This window comes from Podarcis melisellensis (assembly GCF_964234715.1).
Source record: "Podarcis melisellensis genome assembly, chromosome: 4".
NCBI lineage: Eukaryota > Metazoa > Chordata > Lepidosauria > Squamata > Lacertidae > Podarcis > Podarcis melisellensis.
This window is the reverse complement of record NC_138531.1, coordinates 101238557-101257815: the sequence shown is the minus strand read 5'-3', so window position 1 is coordinate 101257815 and position 19259 is coordinate 101238557. Positions and strand designations below refer to the sequence as shown.

Here is a 19259-nt window from a genome sequence, read left to right as displayed (position 1 = left end):
GACTAGCCCCCGCCCCGCAAAAAAAAAAAAAAAACAACGGGCAGGAAGGAAGGAAAAGTAGGAAAGAGAGGCCAGTGATAAAGAGAGGGATCCCAGCCCATAATCTGGCTGCTGCATTGGGGACCAGTTTCTGACTCTTCTCCCAGGGCAGCTCCCCACGGAGGCCACTGCAGCAATCCCCTCGCACCCAGAGCATGGCATCCCAGGACCACATCCTCTCTGTCCCAAAGGGATTGTGGCTGGGAAAGCAGCCGGAAATGGGCGCTGCTCCTCACTGAGCCTGCAGGGATCTTGGCATCAATGACTGTGTGTGTGTTAAGCTGGCTAACAGAATAATAATACTATTAATAATAATAAATTACATACCTAAATTCAAAGGAGATGTCTTTGGCCCTGCCCATACCTGGCCCTCAGAGCAAAGAAAAAGGGACCCCACCCCAGGAGTCTGTCTGGAGAGCGGCAGAAAAAGGAGAGCAAGAAAAGGAGACAGAAGCAGGGGAGTGGGGGGAGGGTGGGGGTGGGGGTGAGGAGCAACTCCTGAGGACCCCCGAGTGAGGACACTCACTAGAGCCAAGCATCCATTTTCCACAAGATACAAATGACTCCCTTGTCAGTCGGTTCTGACTCCATGCATTGACTGGGAGGCAGCAGAAACCAGGGTGATTAATCTCACAGAAATACCTTCAGTTGCCTCCACATTTTGCATTGCTAGAAGGCTAGAGACTTATTTCTTCTCCTCCTCTTCTTTCTTTTCAAAAAGATAGCTCATGGTCTGAGATGCGGTGAAGTCCAGCCCATTTCCCCCCCGTCCTACAGATTCTGTAACAGAACAATGTATTTGCTTTGTTGGATTTGCTAGAGCTGCTCATTTAGACGGGCAGAACTTGGCAGAAGACCAAAGGGTTCCTTCTGATCTCTCAAAGGCTTCCTGAGAGCACAGATGGATGAGCAAGACTCAACTGGCCCTGAAGCAGGAAGGGGCCATGGCATCCAAACTGGGAGCACTGGGGGATTCTGGGGAAACCCAGTGCAGAAGATCCTGGGTGAGGAGGACACCCTCCGCTCAGAGGTGCAGAGCCAGCAGTTGAGGCAGTTCTGCTGCCAGGAGGCCAAAGGACCCCGAGAGGTTTGCAGCCGACTCTACCACCTTTGCCACCAGTGGCTGAAGCCAGAAAGGCACACGAAAGCTGAGATGCTGGACCTGGTGATCTTGGAGCAGTTCCTGGCTGTCCTTCCACTGGAGATGGAGAGCTGGGTGAGGGACTGCGGAGTGGAGACCAGTTCCCAGGCGGTGGCCCTGGCCGAAGGTTTCCTCCTGAGTCAGGCAGAGGAGAGAAAGCAGGTGAGAGAGACTTTCCTCTGGATACTCCCAAGGGGCTCCAAACAGGACAGAGAACATCCCATAATGGTCTGCTGATGGCCCATCCTTTTCCTGGGAAAGCATCCCTGGAATGAGATCTCACACCCTTCAAGTCTTAGTCATTCTCTTTCTAGTATTTCTCCCCATTCTCTGTTTTGAATCCTTGTTTCTTTCTCAGGGAAAGGATCTCTTTGCAGAAATGGACCTGGATTCCTGTGAGGCAGAGAGGCCTCCGTTGGACACCAGAGAGAGGCCCCTGGGTAAGGAGGAAGGTGGGTTTTCTCTACTGGTCTCATTCTGTTGGTTTCCCAACTCATTTGAGGGTTCTTTTCATCTTGTTTTGGGGGGAGAAAGTTGGGAACAAGGGTCCAGAAGAGGGGAGATGAAACATGAAATGGGCACAAACGTCCAAATACTCTCAGTAGGTAAGTCCTTCTCAAAGGCCCATCTGTAGTTAGAGATGCCCTGTTTCACCTGTGAGAGAATCAGGCACTCCTGGCATCCTGCTTACCTTTTTTCTTTTGCAGGTGGCAGAAGGATGCCGGCAAGACCTCCTGATCCGCCTTTTCATGGGGGCAGAAGGGAAGCAGCGGCTGTGGAACCAGATCAGGTCAGGGGAAGCTGCCTTGTGGGGACAGAGGCTGAGGGATGGAGCAATGTCATGGACTGGTTGGGCACAGAGGAATGGTGGGAGGAAGCAGCCGGGGAACCAGGAAGGGAAGATGGCTCAGAGCCGAAGGATTGGAGCTGGAGGAAGCATGAGCGGTCAGAGGGAGAAGCTTGGGAAGAGGAGGTGTCAGAAGCTGGAATGGTAACAGGGCTTAGTGAGCTGGGAGACTCTGTGGCAGAATGCAGTGCAGAATCAGAGGCAGAAGAGGAAGGAGGCGAGTGGGAAGGTTGAGAAGCTAAGGTGAGTCAGGAGAAGGAGGAACCACCGGTGGCTCCCTCTCCTTTTGCCAGAAGCCACCCTCCCTGCTTGTCTCTCAGAGCCAGGAGACCAAAATAGGCTTATTTTAATTGTAGATTGATCACTGAATGCTAAAATTGTTTTCTAAGCAGTGGACAAATGGGAACAAATAGTGGCCTGGATTCACCTAACCAGCCCCATCGGATGAAAAATGGGGCCTGCCCCCCAATCCTCCCCCTCTCCATGCTCCCATGGACCCCTTGAATTTGGCTTTACAGCATTGGGAGGGAACCTTCGTGGAACAGCTCAAGAGGAGAGGAGTAATTGGATCCTTCCATCAGGCAAACTGGAAGCAACAGAGCATTTTGTAGCAGATCATATTTCTGCTGTTTCAGAGGAGGACATTTCCCTTTTTCTTTTAGGGTCCAGTGTGCTTTGAAGATGTCGCTGTTTGTTTCACGGATGAAGAGTGGGCGTTGCTGGTTCCTGACCAGAGAGCTCTGCATAAGGACGTCATGGAGGAGAATCGTGGGATCGTGGCCTCTCTTGGTAAGGCTCCCTGTGGGATTGTCATATCTGCCTGGAAATTAAAAAAATACCTCTATGGACCAACCTCAGATATTTTCACAGAGCTCAACAGCGCCCCCTATAACACCCGGGAACCTAACACCCCCACAACAAAGAGTAACTTACAGTTTTTTCTTCCAACAATCTTCCTCAGATTATTCCTTTTTCTACCATGATTGGGCTGGTCTCAACTGCCCAGGCCATCTTAAATGTCAGCTTCAGACTTGTTAGGAAAGATAGTAGCTTCAGGTTTTCTGTTCTTGTTTTTGCTCCTGTCAGTCTTGGGTTGACCAAAGAGATGACTGACATTGGAGATGGAGGGGATGCCATGACTGGGCCAAACAAAATTCATCCCAGAGAAGAAGAGCTAGGCTTATTGAATTTCAGGTAGAAGTGGCAGTGGTGGTGATGATGATGATACAGTGGTACCTCGGTTTACAAACTTAATCTTTTCTGGAAGAGGACTGTTCTTAAATCAAGGTACCACTGTAGTAATAATAATAATTTTTATTTATACCCAGCCCATCTGGCTGCATTCCCCCAGCCACTCTGGGCGGCTTCCAACACACATGTAAAAATGAAACATAAATAATAATAATAATAATCTGATCCCATGTAAAAAGAACATTCACTTTAAAATGAACAACTTATACTATTGGCTGAAATTGTGGAAAGTGAAAAGTGTGAAAAGTGTATTTCTGAGGTTTGATGGCTCATAACACCACTTTTGTGTGGAGTAATCCCATAAAATTATATAGCAATGGAAAGATAATTTAATGAAGAATGTAATGCGATGACATTTATGAAGGAGTATTTATTAGAACAGCAGTCATAAAGAAAAAAGGTGAAACCTTTGGTAATCTTTAGCTTTAATTACGGCCTCACAACGCCTTCCCATGATGTGATGGGATAATGAGCTGCTTGTGCGTAAAAGCTTGATCCCTCTGGGTTTTGGCTGGTCCACCAACCCGAGTCACTAACGGAGCTCCCAAAGCATGACTCCGTCAGTCGCTGGTAGTATCTGACAGTGGGCGTCTACGGAACTTACTCCAACATAAAAGCTGTTTGACGGACATGCGCCTCCTGGACTCTCTGCGTGACAGTTTCCGGCGAAGGGTGGGAGTTCCTAAAGGGGGTCTGGTTAGCTCTTCACTGTTCTCACTGGAAGTATCCCAGAGCCTCTCCTCCGACTCCCCTTCCGGAACTCCTGCTCTCCCCCTACTGGTTCCTTCTTCTGCTGCAGTGTCTCTCCTATTCTCCTGGAGCCTTTCCACCACCTGTTCCACCGATGGCAGTTCCCTGACATCCACCTCCCCCCTAGGGCCCCCTTCACCCCCCCGCCTCCTCTCCCACTGGCGGTGAGGGCGGAAAGCCCCTGAAGGAACTCTCCTCGTCGTCCGAGGATTCAAACACTTCTAGCCACGGCTTACCGTCTCTTTCCCCGTCTTCCTCTCCTTCGTCAGAGTCGGTTTCCTCACCCACCCCTGACTCTGGGAACCCTTCAAACTCCTCTTCCTCATCGGTGGTCCCAAAGTGTTCCCTTCTAAATCGTGCCACGGGTTGCGGTTTTTTTGGGAAACGCTGATGAAATGTTTCTATTAAAACCTCGTCATTGACTACCTCTGCTGGTACCCAAGTGTTTTCCGACTCTACTTCCCCCTCCCATTCTACCAGATATTCCACCTGATTCCCCTTCCACCTGGAATCAATGATTCCTGCCACGTTCATGTCACGTTCTCTCTCTTCTATCACGGGCGTTTGGGTGACCTCTCTCTCACGCTCCCCCCACTCACGTCCCTCTCAGTACGGCGACAGTAATGACCTGTGAAATACTGGGTGCAATTTCATGTGACTGGGCAGTCTGAGTTTGAATGCTACTGGGTTGACCTGCTGTATGACCTCAAAGGGTCCCAATCTTTTGGGTCTCAGTTTCTTACTCCCTCCCTTGAACGGTAGTCCCTGGGTGGATAGCCACACCCAGTCTCCCACCCTTATAGTTTCACCTTCCCTCCTATTTCTGTCTGCTTGCTTTTTATATTCTTCCTTGGCTTTCTCTAAGTTAAGTTGAAGCTGACGGTGGATCGCTTCCATCTCTTCAAAATAATGTTCCGCTGCCGGCACGCTCCACCTCTCCCCTCCTTCTCCTGGAAATGCCCGGGGATGACACCCATAATTTGCCAGAAAGGGACTCATCCCTGTGGACACGTTCTCCGCGTTGTTGTAGGCAAATTCTGCCAGAGGTAACTTATCTACCCAATCATTTTCTCTATCTTTTACATAACACCTCAGGTATTGTTGTAAAATCCCGTTTGCCCTTTCCGCTTGCCCATTTGTTTCTGGGTCCCGGGCAGTTGAAAAATTGATTTCCACATGCAGTAAGCTCATAAGTTTCCTCCAGAACCTGGAAGTAAACTGTTTCCCTCTGTCGCTGACCACCCTCAAGGGGGCACCATGCAACCTGAAAATATGCTCTACGAACAACTTGGCGGTTTCCTCCGCTGTGACCGCATGTGAACAGGCTATAAAATGACACATCTTAGTTAATAGATCTACCACCACCATGACAGCCGTTTTGCCCTTGGATTTTGGCAGGTCCATCATAAAATCTATGGATACTGCCTCCCATGGCCTTTCTGGTGTGGGGAAGGGTTGTAAGAGCCCCGCTGGCGCCACCCTCTCCCCTTTCGCTCGCTGGCACCTGTCGCAACCCCTGACATATTCCTGTACGTCCTCCCTCACCTTGGGCCACCAAAACTCCCGGGTAACCAACCACATGGTTTTGTGCTGTCCAAAATGCCCCGCTGTGGGGCTATCATGCAACTGCTTGAGTACTCTGCCCCTCAGTTCCCCATCGGGTATGTACAGTGCCCCTTTGTAATACAACGCCCCGTTCTTTTCTTCAAACCCCCCAGTGTTCTCCTCTGTCTTCCTGAGTTCTCTGAGTTTCTCTTGGGCGTATTCGTCGTTTTCCGTACCCTCTAACAGTTCTCTCTGCCCCACCAATGCCGCCCCACACACCCAGCGGTCTTCAGGGATTACATGCCTTGCCTCAGGCGCGCCCTCCCCCTCTAAGTACTCAGGTTTCCTGGAAAGAGCGTCCGCCCTTACGTTCTCGGAGCCTGGCACGTAACGAATCTCAAAGTGGAATTTGGAGAACTCCTGGGCCCATCTCACTTGTCTCTGGTTTAGCACTCGGGCTGTTCTCCAGTACTCCAGATTTTTGTGGTCAGTCCGGACTTGAACCTTGTGCTGCGCCCCAATCAGCAAGTGCCGCCATCTCCGAAATGCTTCATGAATGGCGAGCAGTTCTCGGTCGTATACTGTGTAGTTCCTCTCGGATTTGTTCAACTTCCGCGAGAAGAATGCACACGGTCTCCATTCACACGTATCTTTTCCCGGCTGGAGAAGCACGGCTCCCACCGCTCGGTCTGACGCGTCAGTCTCCACTCTCATTGGTTGTTGTAGATCCACGTGCAAAAGTTGCTCTTCCGACGCAAACGCCTCCTTTAAGCGTTCGAACGGCCGCTGCGCTTATTCCGTCCAAACAAATTTCTTCTTGCTGCTAAGACAATCCGTGATGGGCGCTGTTAAATGGGCAAAGTTTTTGATGAACTTCCTATAGAAGTTTCCGAAGCCCAGGAACCTTTGCACGTCCTTCTTGGTCTTTGGTGTTTTCCATTCCAGTACTGCTTGAACCTTGCTGGGATCCATGGCCAACCCCTTGTCAGACAACCGGTACCCCAGGAATTCCACCTCCCTGGTATGAAACTGGCACTTCTCCAGTTTCACCCACAGCCAATTTTCTCGCAGTTTGCTCAGTACTTCTCTAACATCTTGCACATGCTGCTCCTCATTCTCTGAGTACACCAGGACGTCATCTAAGAACGCTACGCAGTTCTTGTAGAGCAATGGCCCCAGGACGTGATTCATGAATGATTGAAAACAGGCCGAACCCGCTTGTAATCCGAAAGGCATAACCAAGTACTCAAAAGCCCCCAAGGGGGTGAACATAGTGGTCTTCCACTCATCCCCCTTTCTCACACGTATCAAGTTATATGCCCCCCTAAGGTCCAGCTTGGTAAAAATTTTCCCTTTTCTCACCCGTGTCAGAATGTCATCAATTCTAGGCATAGGGAAAGTCACTGGTTCTGACACAGCATTTAGGGCCCTGAAATCACATACAAGCCTGGGTTTACCCGTGTTTTTTTTGTCCACAAAGAACACTGGGCTGCCCCCCATGGCTCGTGACTCTCTGATGAAACCTCGCTTGAGGTTCTTGTCAATGAACTCCCTTAACTCCTGCATCTCACTGTCTGACATTGCATACAGCTTGCCCACTGGCAATTGTGCTCCTGGGAGTAAGGTAATTTGACAGTCAAAGGGTCTGTGCGGGGGCAGTTTATCTGCTTCCTTTTCGCTAAAGACGTCAATCAAGTCAGCGTATTGTGGTGGCACCTTCCCCTTGTCCATCACTTCCATCCCTGCTAGAGTGGCCCTGGCCCCTGCCTGAGCCTCTCCCTCCTTGCAGTGTTCTAGGCAATGTGCTGATCCAAAGGAAACCACTCTCTGATGCCAGCCTACTAGCGGATCGTGTAGTGCCAGCCAGCTCATTCCCAAAATAATAGGAGCTCCTCCCAAGGTGGCTACGTTAAACGCTATCAGTTCTGTGTGTCTTGCCACCCTCATTATCATTGGTACAGTCTGTTGGCTCACTTCTCCTCCCAACAGTTCCCTCCCATCAATCGTGGTAACCTGCAAAGGCTTACTTAATGGGATAGTCTGTATCTGGTGTTCAGCTGCAAACTCCTTACTCATGAAATTACAGGAGCTGCCTGAATCCAATAGCGCTTTTATCTTTAGTGGGTGTCCGTTTGACAGTTCCAGCAACACCTCTATCACAAGCGCTGGTCTTGGAGGTTCCGGCACATTCACTACTCCCTGGCCTGGCTGCTGTGCCCTGATGTTGGCAGCCAGGCGTTGGCTTTTACTTGCTCCGTGATTTCTCCTTCCTCCTTCCCCCCAACAGTTCCCTTCCTTTGCGGACAGACTCTGGCAAAGTGACCTGGCTGTTGGCAGAGATAACATCTCTTGGCACTCTTTCCCTCCTTCTTCCGCCCTTCACTGGTGTTTGAAACTGCGCGCGCGTGTGTGCTGTTCCAAGTTCCATCGGCTCTGCTGGCGGGAAAGACTGCTCCGGAATCTCTGGAATGCGGAAGTCCTTCCAACGTTCCCCCTTTCCTTCCCGCTTTTCCAAAGCTCTTGCTTCTTGGCGCGATCCTATGGACAGCGCAGATTTAGTCAGCTGATCCATAGACTCCGCCCTGGGCGCCCGGGAAAGTTCATCTTTCACTGCCGGAGAGAGCCCTTCTTCAAACAGCATTTGAATAGGTTCACTCGCTAGATCCCACCCCAGTCTATGAATCAGCATAGTGAACGAAGTCCAGTACTCACGTACAGATCGGCTGCCCTGTTTACACGCCATCAACTGCCTGCGCACCACCCCCTGCTCAATCTCGCTGGAAAACATCAGGTCCATGGCGCGAAAAAACTTCATCGTGTCCTTTAAGATTTCATTATTGGCTGCCATCAGGGGTCGAACCCAGTCCTTCGCCCCTCCCTCTAGATGGCCAATTACGTACGCCACTCTAGAGTTCTCATCGGGGAAGTCATCAAACAGTAGATTGAGAGCATATTGCATCTCCGTTCTAAAGGCTTGATAGTTCCTGGGATCCCCCCCAAATTTCTGCACCAATCCAGGCACCTTTCTGGCAAGTGGGGTGGTTTGCCCCTTATCCGCATCTTGAGCCCTCCTCTCCTCGAGCCTCGCCGTTTGCAGCGCGAGCTGGACCTCCAACGCCCTGTACCTTTCTTCCAGGCTTGGACCTGCTCCAGCTCCAGCTCCTGCTCCTCCGGTTCCAGCTGGTTCGCTCATGATGCCATCTGCTTGCACAAGCTGCTTTCAAAGACTGTCAGATTGCTGTGATGGGATAATGAGCTGCTTGTGCATAAAAGCTTGATCCCTCTGGGGTTTGGCTGGTCATCCAAACCGAGGCACTAATGGAGCCCCCAAAGCATGGCTCCGTCAGTCGCTGGTAGAATCTGACAGTGGTCGTCTACGGAACTTACGCCAGCATAAAAGTTGTTTGACTGACATGCGCCTTCGTGACTCTCTGCGTGACAGTTTCCGGCGAAGGGTGGGAGTTCCTAAGGGGGGTCTTGTTACCTCTTCACTATTATCACTGGAAGTATCCCAGAGCCTCCCCTCCGCTGTGACTCCTGCACTCCCCCTGCTGGTTCTTAGCTCTGCTGCAGAGTCTCTCCTATTCTCCTGGAGCCTGTCCACCACCTGTCCCTCCGATGGCAGTTCCCTGACACCTGTTATAGGGGGATTTTCCACTGGTGGCAGATGACAGAAACGGTGACACCACAAGACCGGTGTAAAACCAAATTAAATAAGAGTTTTATTATAAAACAACAAACAGCAAAGCTTGTGGGTGTTTTTCCTGCAGGCAGGTTCAAACTGCAGCTTTTCTCCTTTTTTATAATAATATTTATTAAAGATTTTTTCAAAGTTACAAAAAAGAAAAAAACGACAAAAAGAGGGCAAAACGAAAATAAAAAAGAAAAAGAAAAAAATACATCCATCATTCTCAAATTTTTAACTTTCATTACCTTCTTTCCTTGACCTCCTCCTCCTCCCCTTTCTTGTATCCTAGTTAATAATTATCACAGCAAATACTTTCCATAGTTCATAATATTTTGTCCTTACATTATCTTAATCTGTTTTCATCTTGTCATATAGCAGACCTTGGAACTTAAAACTTAAATCTTATTTTAACCATCTTCTCATAACCTAATAACCTTAACCTAATTTTTAAAACATTTTTACTAGAACCAAGTAGTTCCATTTCAACATTTTTCTAACATTCAACAATTATTTAAAAACAGTGCTAATGATAAAAGGAAAAAAAGTAAAACAATCCAATCTTCATCCAGTGTCCCTCCCTCCTGGTCCCAGATTTTGTCAGTCCTTTCCCCCCCTTAATCTAGCGCATTAACCTGGTATCCTTATATCCGAGGCCCTCAAGTCCCCTCCATGTCCCTTCCGCAACTCTTCTTCATATTTTCCTTTCACTCGTGGGAAATCCAGCTTAGTAATGTTTTTGACCCTTTTCAGCAGATCTGCCCCATTTCCATAGTCCAAACTAAACACCATGTGGTATTTCAACACCTGTTTCAAATGCCCTCCAAAATTAAGAGCCCCCACAACTCCAAACATCTGACGGCCCATTACCAGACTCAGAAAGTCCAAACATCCCTGCAATAGAGTCACTATGTTACTCTTCTTTTAGCTGTCTGTCAAAAACATTTGTCTCTGGTCAATGAGCTTCAAACGTCAGTCCTGACACTCCGCTCCAGGATCAGGATAGTGGAAAGTTACTTTACTTTAAACTCACTTCTGCAGGTTTAAACAATCCAAAAAAGAAAATCCCCCTTCTTCTCCTGCTACCGAAGGGGGCTCCACGATTTTAAATGATGAAGACCAGTCCTTTAAAAGTAATTTTCTAAGCTCTAGTTTACGTTGTCTTTGCTTTGTTCTGACTACAAAGAAACGGAAGGCTGACTTCCTGTTTAGACCTTCCCGTTTCAGTACCAAATTGAATTAAAATTTTGAGTCCAATTCCTCTCTACTGGCCAATCCTTACTTAATGTCCAATTGTTCAAGTTTCAAGTACTCACGGGTGATTCTTTAGATGCCAAATTGTCCCAGGATAAAGGCAGCGCTCTCCGGCAACGGCTATGTGGCTTCGCTCCATGAAAAAAGCAGTAGACTCACAGCACCGCGCCACTTCCCCCTCTTCGCTTCGGAGCCTGTTAATGGATTCCTTTGCGGGTTGGGGGGACGCTAAAGGTGCCCGCCGCCGAGTCCCATGGTCACAGGCTTCATCTGCCTGTGATTTTTTAGAGGGTCCCCGCTTCGCCGCAGCGGATATGACCCGTTTCGCGCGGAGCTGGTCCCTCCAGTTCAGAGGGAGTCCGCCATTGCCGATGGCGCCACCCCGGAAGTCCTCCAAACTGCAGCTTTTCTCCTTTTGTAGTCATGGCCAGCTGTACCCAATTTACCCAGAGCTTACAGAAACTGTTCTTAAAGGTACAAACATCTTTACTGTTTCTATGTAGAATGTTTCTTTCCCAACATTTCCTGCCTTTACCAGTCTGATTTTGTAGTGACTGAGTCTCCTTATACCTCTTCAAAAATATAGAAAGGCCAGCTTTGGTTTAGTTTTTCCCAATCTTTCATCTAATTTCTTCATAACTGTAGCCTTGTTAACCTAATAGTACAATTTTACATCACATTCTGGGTGACAAGTCAACTCTTTGTGCCATTTTAAAAATTTGATTATGTTTTTCAACCTCACTAAATGACCAACTTGATAGCAATCACATAAGTTACTGACAAAAGTCAACCTAAGCAAGTTGTGCTTCCTTTTTTCCTGGTTATTTGGCTATATGGTTTGATAGAATATGGGTAATTGAAAAAACTTCGTTGGATTGCATTCTTGATTGCATTCTTGATCAAATTATCTTTCCATTGATATATAAATTTAGAATATTACTCCAAAAGAACAACACTTTTTTCCAAGTCTTCCACAATTTTGACCACTACTTTAAATCAAACAAAGCAACATTCAACAATGCATCAGAATCTCATAATAAATATGTTGGTTAATGACCAACAACACAGGTAATGAACACACACCCAACTCCCTTGAGTTCTTCTCCATTTGTTCCTGAGGCTCTAATCCCTTTTTGTCTCCATTGCAGATTGTGATGAATCAGAAATTGAGAACAAAGGTGACCACGATAAAATCCCCAGGGAGGAGAAGCCACGTAAAAAATTGGAGTGTGGAGAAAGCTGCAGTCAAAACTCCCATTCCACTTCGCATCAACAAAATATCATTGGAAAGAAAGTCTATCAGTGCATGGAATGTCGAAAGAGCTTCAGGAACAGCTCCAATCTCACCTCCCATCAAAGAATTCATACAGGGGAGAAACCCTATCAGTGTGTGGAATGTGGAAAGAGCTTCACTGAAAGCTCCAACCTCACTTCCCATAAAAGAATTCATACAGCGGAGAAACCCTATCAGTGTATGGAATGTGGAAAGAGCTTCAGTCAGAGCTCCAATCTCACTTCCCATCAAAGAATTCATACAGGGGAGAAACCCTATCAGTGTGTGGAATGTGGAAAGAGCTTCAGGAAGAGCTCCGATCTCACTAAGCATCAGAGAGTTCATACAAGGGAGAAACCCTATCAGTGTGTGGAATGTGGAAAGAGCTTCCATCAGAGCTCCGATCTCACTTACCATCACAGAATTCATACAGGGGAGAAACCCTATCAGTGTGTGGAATGTGGAAAGAGCTTCAGTCAGAGCTCCCATCTCACTTCCCATCAACGAATTCATACAGGGGAGAAACCCTATCAGTGTGTGGAATGTGGAAAGAGCTTCAGGAAGACCTCCTTTCTCACTTCCCATCAAAGAATTCATACAGGGAAGAAACCCTATCAGTGTGTGGAATGTGGAAAGAGCTTCAGTCAGAGCTCCCATCTCATTTCCCATCACAGAATTCATACAGGGGAGAAACCCTATCAGTGTGTGGAATGTGGAAAGAGCTTCAGAAAGAGCTCCAATCTCACTTCCCATCACAGAATTCATACAGGGGAGAAACCCTATCAGTGTGTGGAATGTGGAAAGAGCTTCAGTCACACCCAGAATCTCACTTCCCATCAAAGAATTCATACAGCGGAGAAACCCTATCAGTGTATGGAATGTGGAAAGAGCTTCAGTCAGAGCTCCAATCTCACTTCCCATCAAAAAATTCATACAGGGGAGAAACCCTATCAGTGTGTGGAATGTGGAAAGAGCTTCACTCACAGCCACAGTCTCACTTCCCATCAAAGAATTCATACAGGGGAGAAACCCTATCAGTGTGTGGAATGTGGAAAGAGCTTCAGGAAAAGCTCCTCTCTCACTTCCCATCTCAGAATTCATACAGGGGAGACACCCTATCAGTGTGTGGAATGTGGTAAGAGCTTCAGGAAAAGCTCCTCTCTCACTTCCCATCACACAATTCATACAGGAGAGAAACCGTATCAGTGCATGGAATGTGGAAAGAGCTTCAGTCAGAGCTCCCATCTCACTTCCCACCAAAGAATTCATACAGGTGAGAAACCCTATCAGTGTGTGGATTGTGGAAAGAGCTTCACTGATAGCTCCAATTTCACTTCCCATCAAAGAATTCATACAGGGGAGAAACCCTATCAGTGTGTGGAATGTGGAAAGAGTTTCAGTCAGAGCTCCATTCTCACTTCCCACCAAAGAATCCATACAAAGGTCAGAAAAACCATTATATAGCTTTAGGTGCCAGGCAAATCCACACCTTTTTAACCAGGCCTATTTCTTATTGACATCTAATACTGTTTTAACATGTGGTGTTTTGTGTTTTTATGTTGTGTTTTTATGTTTTAAGCATTCTGAGATGTGTGGGTGTATGAATACAACCACTCTTAAATTCCTAGGGGTCTTTGCTCCCCCCTAAAATATTTGAGGAGGCCACCCCCCAGGTTTTCTTTGTGTATTTTTCAAATGCAACCTTTTATTCTTCCGCTACTTGGCATACAATTTCACTATCAATTTGCCCTTTTAAGAAATTTTTAAAAACCGCACAAAGGTCATGAGAAAAACAAAATACAAGAAGATACAAACATGGACAGGTCCCATCTTTGCGGGGAAAATGGAAAAGCTGCTTTGAAGCAGGCTTTCCCAAACTTGGGTCCCCAACAGCTCCCGGACTACAGTTTCCATCATCCCTCCCCATTGGTTCTGCTAGCAAGGGATGATGGGAGTTGTAGTCCAAAAACAGCTGGAGACCGAAGTTTGCTTTAAAGGGAAAGTAGGCTGGCCTTGTGATTCCCTCTGCTGGCCAAAAGCACTGCCCCAGAATCTGAACCACCCCCAGTACTCCTAATTGGAATTAATAGAGCGCAAAACTGAAGTCTGATCGGCACTTCAACCTTTAGGGAGCTTCTAGGTGCTTTCTGCGCCACCTAGAGTACCCACAGAATTGTGGCTTCTACTGGCAACACACACAGGAGAACAAATGAAAGACAAACACAATGAGCAAGAAAAAACCTGGAAAGGGTCATACCAAATGGACATCCGGTGTGAAGAGGTCGCTTTCCCCACTGCTGAACAATGCCACAGGTAGAGGTGATGAAATGCTAAAAGTGTTCTCCGGGGCAAGGGGAGCTGCTGAGAAATTGAACTATGGGCGCAAAATATTACTTTTTTAAAAAGTCGCTGCCATTATAGGCATTGCCATTCAAATGGTGTGCATGCATCCTGTGATTGATATTGCAAGGCGGGACTTACCTGGCCCTCCACCAATATTTTATTCAAGTTGGCAACACTGGGTCGGGTGGTTTACAGATTAAATAAATACATAGATTACCTACCTTTGCAAATATTCCAGCTTGTCTATATCCTCATTTATTCTTCTTTAAAATGTATTTGCCCTTCATCTGCAGATTTTACATTATAAGCATACAGGATGAAAGCATGGCTTTCTCAAAAACAAGACAAGCCAGAGAAACCTCTTCTTTTCTTTTTTTGGATGGAGTTACAAACTTTGTTAATCAGGGGCCTGCTGATCAACATAGTCCATCTCTATTTCAGTAAGGCTTTGGACAGAGTCCTCTGTGATATTCATGTGAGGAAGCTGGTAAAATGAGGCTGAATGAGGTAACTGTTAGGTGGATTTGACGGACCGAACCCAAAGAGGACTCCTTCATGGTTCCTCCTCATCCTGGGGAAAAGTGACCAGAGGGGTGCTGCAGGGTTCTGTCCTGGGCCCGTTGTTGTTCAACGTCTTGATAAGTGACTTGGATGAAGGAACTGAGGGGATGCTCCTCACATTTGCACACGACACGAAACGGATCATAATGGCATCCTCTCTCTTCCTCAGCAACAGACAGGGAGACAAAGAACAGTGCAAAAGCACAGTAGAGCGGAAGAGATAAGACTGACTTCTGTTCTTACACTTTCCAAGCCTAGGAAAGTAAACAGGGGCATGTGACATACTAGCCGCATATCCAGCAACAGGAGGAGTGAATTGCTAACTCACCACACATGATTGCAGGTGATATAAGGGGAAAAAACCTCCACCTTTTTCCTTATGGGGTACCCAAGGGCCCATAAAGAGTCTTTTTGTAGGTTCTCTATTGGTAGGAGAAAATAACAGAGACCAACCAGAGAACATTGAGAAGCAAAGCAGCCAGTAAGCCTCTTCTTTATTAACTGTTGTAAGAGGGTGCTCCCCCACATGCAGGAGAGAGGAGGGGGACCCCGAGCCATGCATGCAAGCCCTTAATAGAGACTTTTTAAATTGCCTGCCCTGGAGTCTAAGACCACCCCCAGAAACATCATACATACATCACAGAAAAGGCAGTAAACAACAGAAATCTGAGTGCATTGTTTTTACCTTGAGAAATATTTGAGGTGACTGAAAGAGTGAAATATGGCTTTAGGACTTTTCCTGTGGGTTTTGGACATGTGGTTTATATATCTATATATGTGTTTGCTTGGTACATTTAGATTTATATTAACTAAAAAATTTAATAGCAGTTCCCCCCTTTGGGGCTATATTTTTTTTCTAAAAAATTGTTGCCCCACAAATAATAACTTGGTATGTTGCAAATGGATGCCTTCGTGTAAATCTTAAGAGACTTGCATGTCAGGCCTTAAAGCTGTTTGCAGATGTAGCAGTGCATATAGCTGGACATAGGATATCACATAAAAAATAACACATGTTGCATTTTGTTCCTAAATTACTTGTGGCATTCTAGCACTTTGGGAGAAAGCCTATGCTTTACACTTAGCGGGAAAGTCAAATAATGAGTGAAAAATGCAGTTTGTTTTGTTTCTGCCTTCTTTGTGTGTTCCCAGGTGTCAAAGCTAGCTCTCCTCTGGTCTCACACCTCCATCATATCACAGCAGCAACAATCCCTGTAGGGCTTTCATATTGACCATGTCACCTTGTAGTGGCACTGGTTTGGACATTTCTTGAGAGAGATGTCTTTGCCTTGGCCTTTCTATGGAATTTTTATTATTATAGGCTTTGGTCTTCCACTCTAGGGAAGTTGCTCAGTTGTTCCTAAGGAACCAAAAAGCTAATTGCAGCCTGGATACAATTGCCGAATTCAAATGGAGTCCAATTAGAATTTATATAGCCCCATGGTTCTCCGACGCAGAGTTCCGGCCCCACCTGGCGAGCTGGGTCATGGAAGTAAATCAGAATGTAATCTAGGTACACCACCACGTACTTGTCTAGCAAGTCTTGGAACATGTGGTTGATGTACCGTTAGAACAGGGCAGGTGCATTGCACAACCCGAAAGGCATTACCAGGTATTCAAACTGCCCATACCGGGTCCCAAATGCTGTCTTCCACTCATCCCCGGCTAGGATCCGAATCAAACTGTAGGCCCCCCCAAAGGTCCATCTTGGTGAACATCTGTACCCCTTGCACCCGTTCCAGTAACTCCGCAATAAGGGGCAAGGGATACCGGTCTGGGATGGTAATCTTATTCAGGGCCCGGTAATCATGGCAGAGATGAAGCTCCTCACACTTCTTAACGAAGAGAACTGAAGCAGCGGTGGGCGTGGTATTGGGCCGAATGAATCCGCCCTCCAAGTTCTTGCGAAGGAAGTCCTGCAAGGCTTAGTGCTCTGGCTCTGTAAGAGAGTATAGGCAGCTCACAGGCAGGGGCACCCCGGGCTGGAGGTCTATGCCACAGTTGAAAGTGTTCCTTGAACACTTCTTGGTACTCCTGATAATCAGCGGGGAGCATTGACACAGCTTCCCCTGTGGCGGCAGCCACTAGCATCTTGGACCAAGCATGGGGACACGGGTTTGGGAAGCGCACAGTCTGATTGACGCAGTCAATCTGAAGATTGTGAGACTCCATCCAGTCCATCCCGAGCACCAGGGGAAACCGGGGCATGGTGGAAATGTCCAAGGTGTGCACCTCCCGGTGCTGCTGGTGACACAGGACCAAGGGCTGAGTCTCCTGAGGAACGGCACCCGAGCGTAGAAGCCGTCCATCAATTGCCTCCACCTGTACCAGTTCTGGCTTGTCCTGGAGTGGCACCTGACGACGGGCAGCGGAGGCAGAGTCCATATAGGAGCGGGTTGCCCCTGAATCTACCAGAGCTTGGGTGAGAATCCAGGGCCCGCCAGGGGGGTATAGATGCACCGGAACCATGAGGTGTTGCAATTCCACCGGTGAGGGCCCATCATGCAATGTTTGGGACCCCAGGTAGCCTGGGCCATCGGCTACTGGGGTTGGCCATTTCCCTGTGGCTGGCGTTTTCTCAGGACAAGATTGGGCATAGTGTCCACTCCCGCCGCAGTAGAGACACAGGTTCCCCTTCAGACGCCAAGTATTCTCCGAGGTAGAGAGGCGAGGCCGCGCTGCCCCAAGCTGCATTGGCTCCTCCAGTGACTTGGCCGTGGCCGTGGAACTGCTGGGAAGGACCGGAGCCGGGAGCCGGGAGTCGGGAGTGCTGGCGGCCCTGAGCCTGGCGACGGTCCTCCAACCGATCGTCTATCTGGAGGCCCCGTTGAATGAGGGTGTCCAGCGTGGTGGGGTGATCCATCATGGCCAGCTGGTCCAGTATCTCATCCGAAAGCCCCTCGAGATACTGGTCCTGAAGGGTGGAGTCATTCCAGGACAAGTCCTGTGCCAATGGCCGAAATTCTGTGGCGTAGGCGGCCACTGTGGACTTGTCCTGTTTTAACTGCCGAATCGCCCGATTGGCTTGACTCCCCTTCTGAGGGTTGCCGAACGCGGTTTCCAGATGGTTGCAAAACCCTGTATAGACTGTCAGCAAGGGAGAGTCTTGCCGGAGCACCGGCAATGCCCACTTGGCCACCCGGTCCTTCAGCAAGCTGATCAGGAAGTGCACCTTGGTGCAGTCATCGGGGAAATTCCCGGCTCGCCCCTGAATATACAGCTTGGTCTGGGCAAGAAACATGGGAAAGCTGGCCGGGGACCCATTGAATTAACCCGAGGCAAGGTCCAAGTCCAGTCCATGGTCAAAGGTGCAACATGGAGGCAGTCCGTAGTAGCTGAAGCTGGGTGCAGAGCAGGGAGTTGGGTGAAGTTAGGAACAGGCTTGCAAGCAGGGAACCGGGGTGGGTCAGGAGCTCAGGCAGGAACTAGCAACCAACAATGTTGCTTCTGCAACTTGGGACTGGGGCTGGTCGGCTTTTATCTGCCCTGAGGCATAGGGTGGCCCCGATCCTCTGGTGACTCGCCTCTCTAACCCTGAGCCTCTGCAGCTCAGGAGAGGCTGGAGGGTTACCGGACCCAGAGGCAACCTCAGCTTCCTCTGACAGGGCTGAGAGTGGAGCATCTGCAGGCAATGGGTCCTCCATCACCTCAGGAGCCAGAGCAGACTCAGCTGGTGCCTGCACCTGAGGATCCAGCACAGGTGAGGACCCTTCAGGCTCAAGCCCCAGCCCTGGCTCAGCTGGTTCTGGAGGCGGGGAATCCTGTGCAGGCTGGGATCCCTCAGGTTCAGCATCCAAGTCCGAATCCCAGGCCATCACACCTTGTCAACAATGTGGAACTGTAGTAGTCCCCAATTTGGACTTAGCAGACATTTGGTCTTTATGAATGAACTGATTTATTGGGACTTCCGTCTATATTATTGCACTTTATGTGTTGTTTATGTGCGAGATAAACCTTTGGACTGGGAAAAGTTTGTAGAGTATCTGAAAAAGGTGTGTGATGTGCAAACAACGCTAGTGGGGTTTCAAGAAGCACTGTAAAAGTTAAGATATATTGTCAAAAATAAATAGAAGGCGGAGGCGTTAAATGGCAATATAACGAAGGGAATGCGTACTAAAGAATAACTATGGATAGCAACTGAAGGAAGTCCAAGAAAGATTTAATTTGTCAAAATTTGGATAAAATAGTATAATTTTGTTGGAAAATTAATAAAAATTTATTTTAAAAAAAACAACATTTGATATTGTGATAAGAATAGATAGAAGATTATTGTTTGTGTGAATGCCCAGCCGGTTACGTCTTGTGTGTTTGTCCATTCCAGGAAAAGCATTCCTGACCCAGATGTTCACAGGAAGTCCCTAAGATGATTCCCCTTTCAAACAGGATACATGCGCCTAGGCCAGTAGGGTCCTCTTCTCCGGCAGACGGACAACCCCTCCCCCAAAGCCCCTCCATCCCCCACTTCCCCATGGGGGTCCCCCCACATCACCCATCACTCACCAGGATGGTTTTGAATCACCTCCAGCAGGTACAGCTGAGCTTCCCACAAAATATTAAAATGCAATAGTCCATC

General features: G+C 48.0%; 1 protein-coding gene across 1 annotated transcript in view; it reads left to right on the top strand.

Annotated features, from left to right (window-relative positions):
• Nucleotides 1–740: 740 nt before the first annotated feature.
• Nucleotides 741–19259, top strand: part of LOC309368831 (uncharacterized protein) — a gene marked incomplete at its 3' end in the record, with an annotated part of 138170 nt that continues 119651 nt past the window's right edge. The window contains exons 1-2 of the mRNA XM_081909137.1: nucleotides 741–1342; nucleotides 1539–1620. Of these exons, the coding sequence (XP_081765263.1) occupies nucleotides 941–1342; nucleotides 1539–1620 (484 nt within the window). The 5' untranslated portion in view covers nucleotides 741–940. The remainder of the gene's footprint in view (nucleotides 1343–1538; nucleotides 1621–19259) is intronic.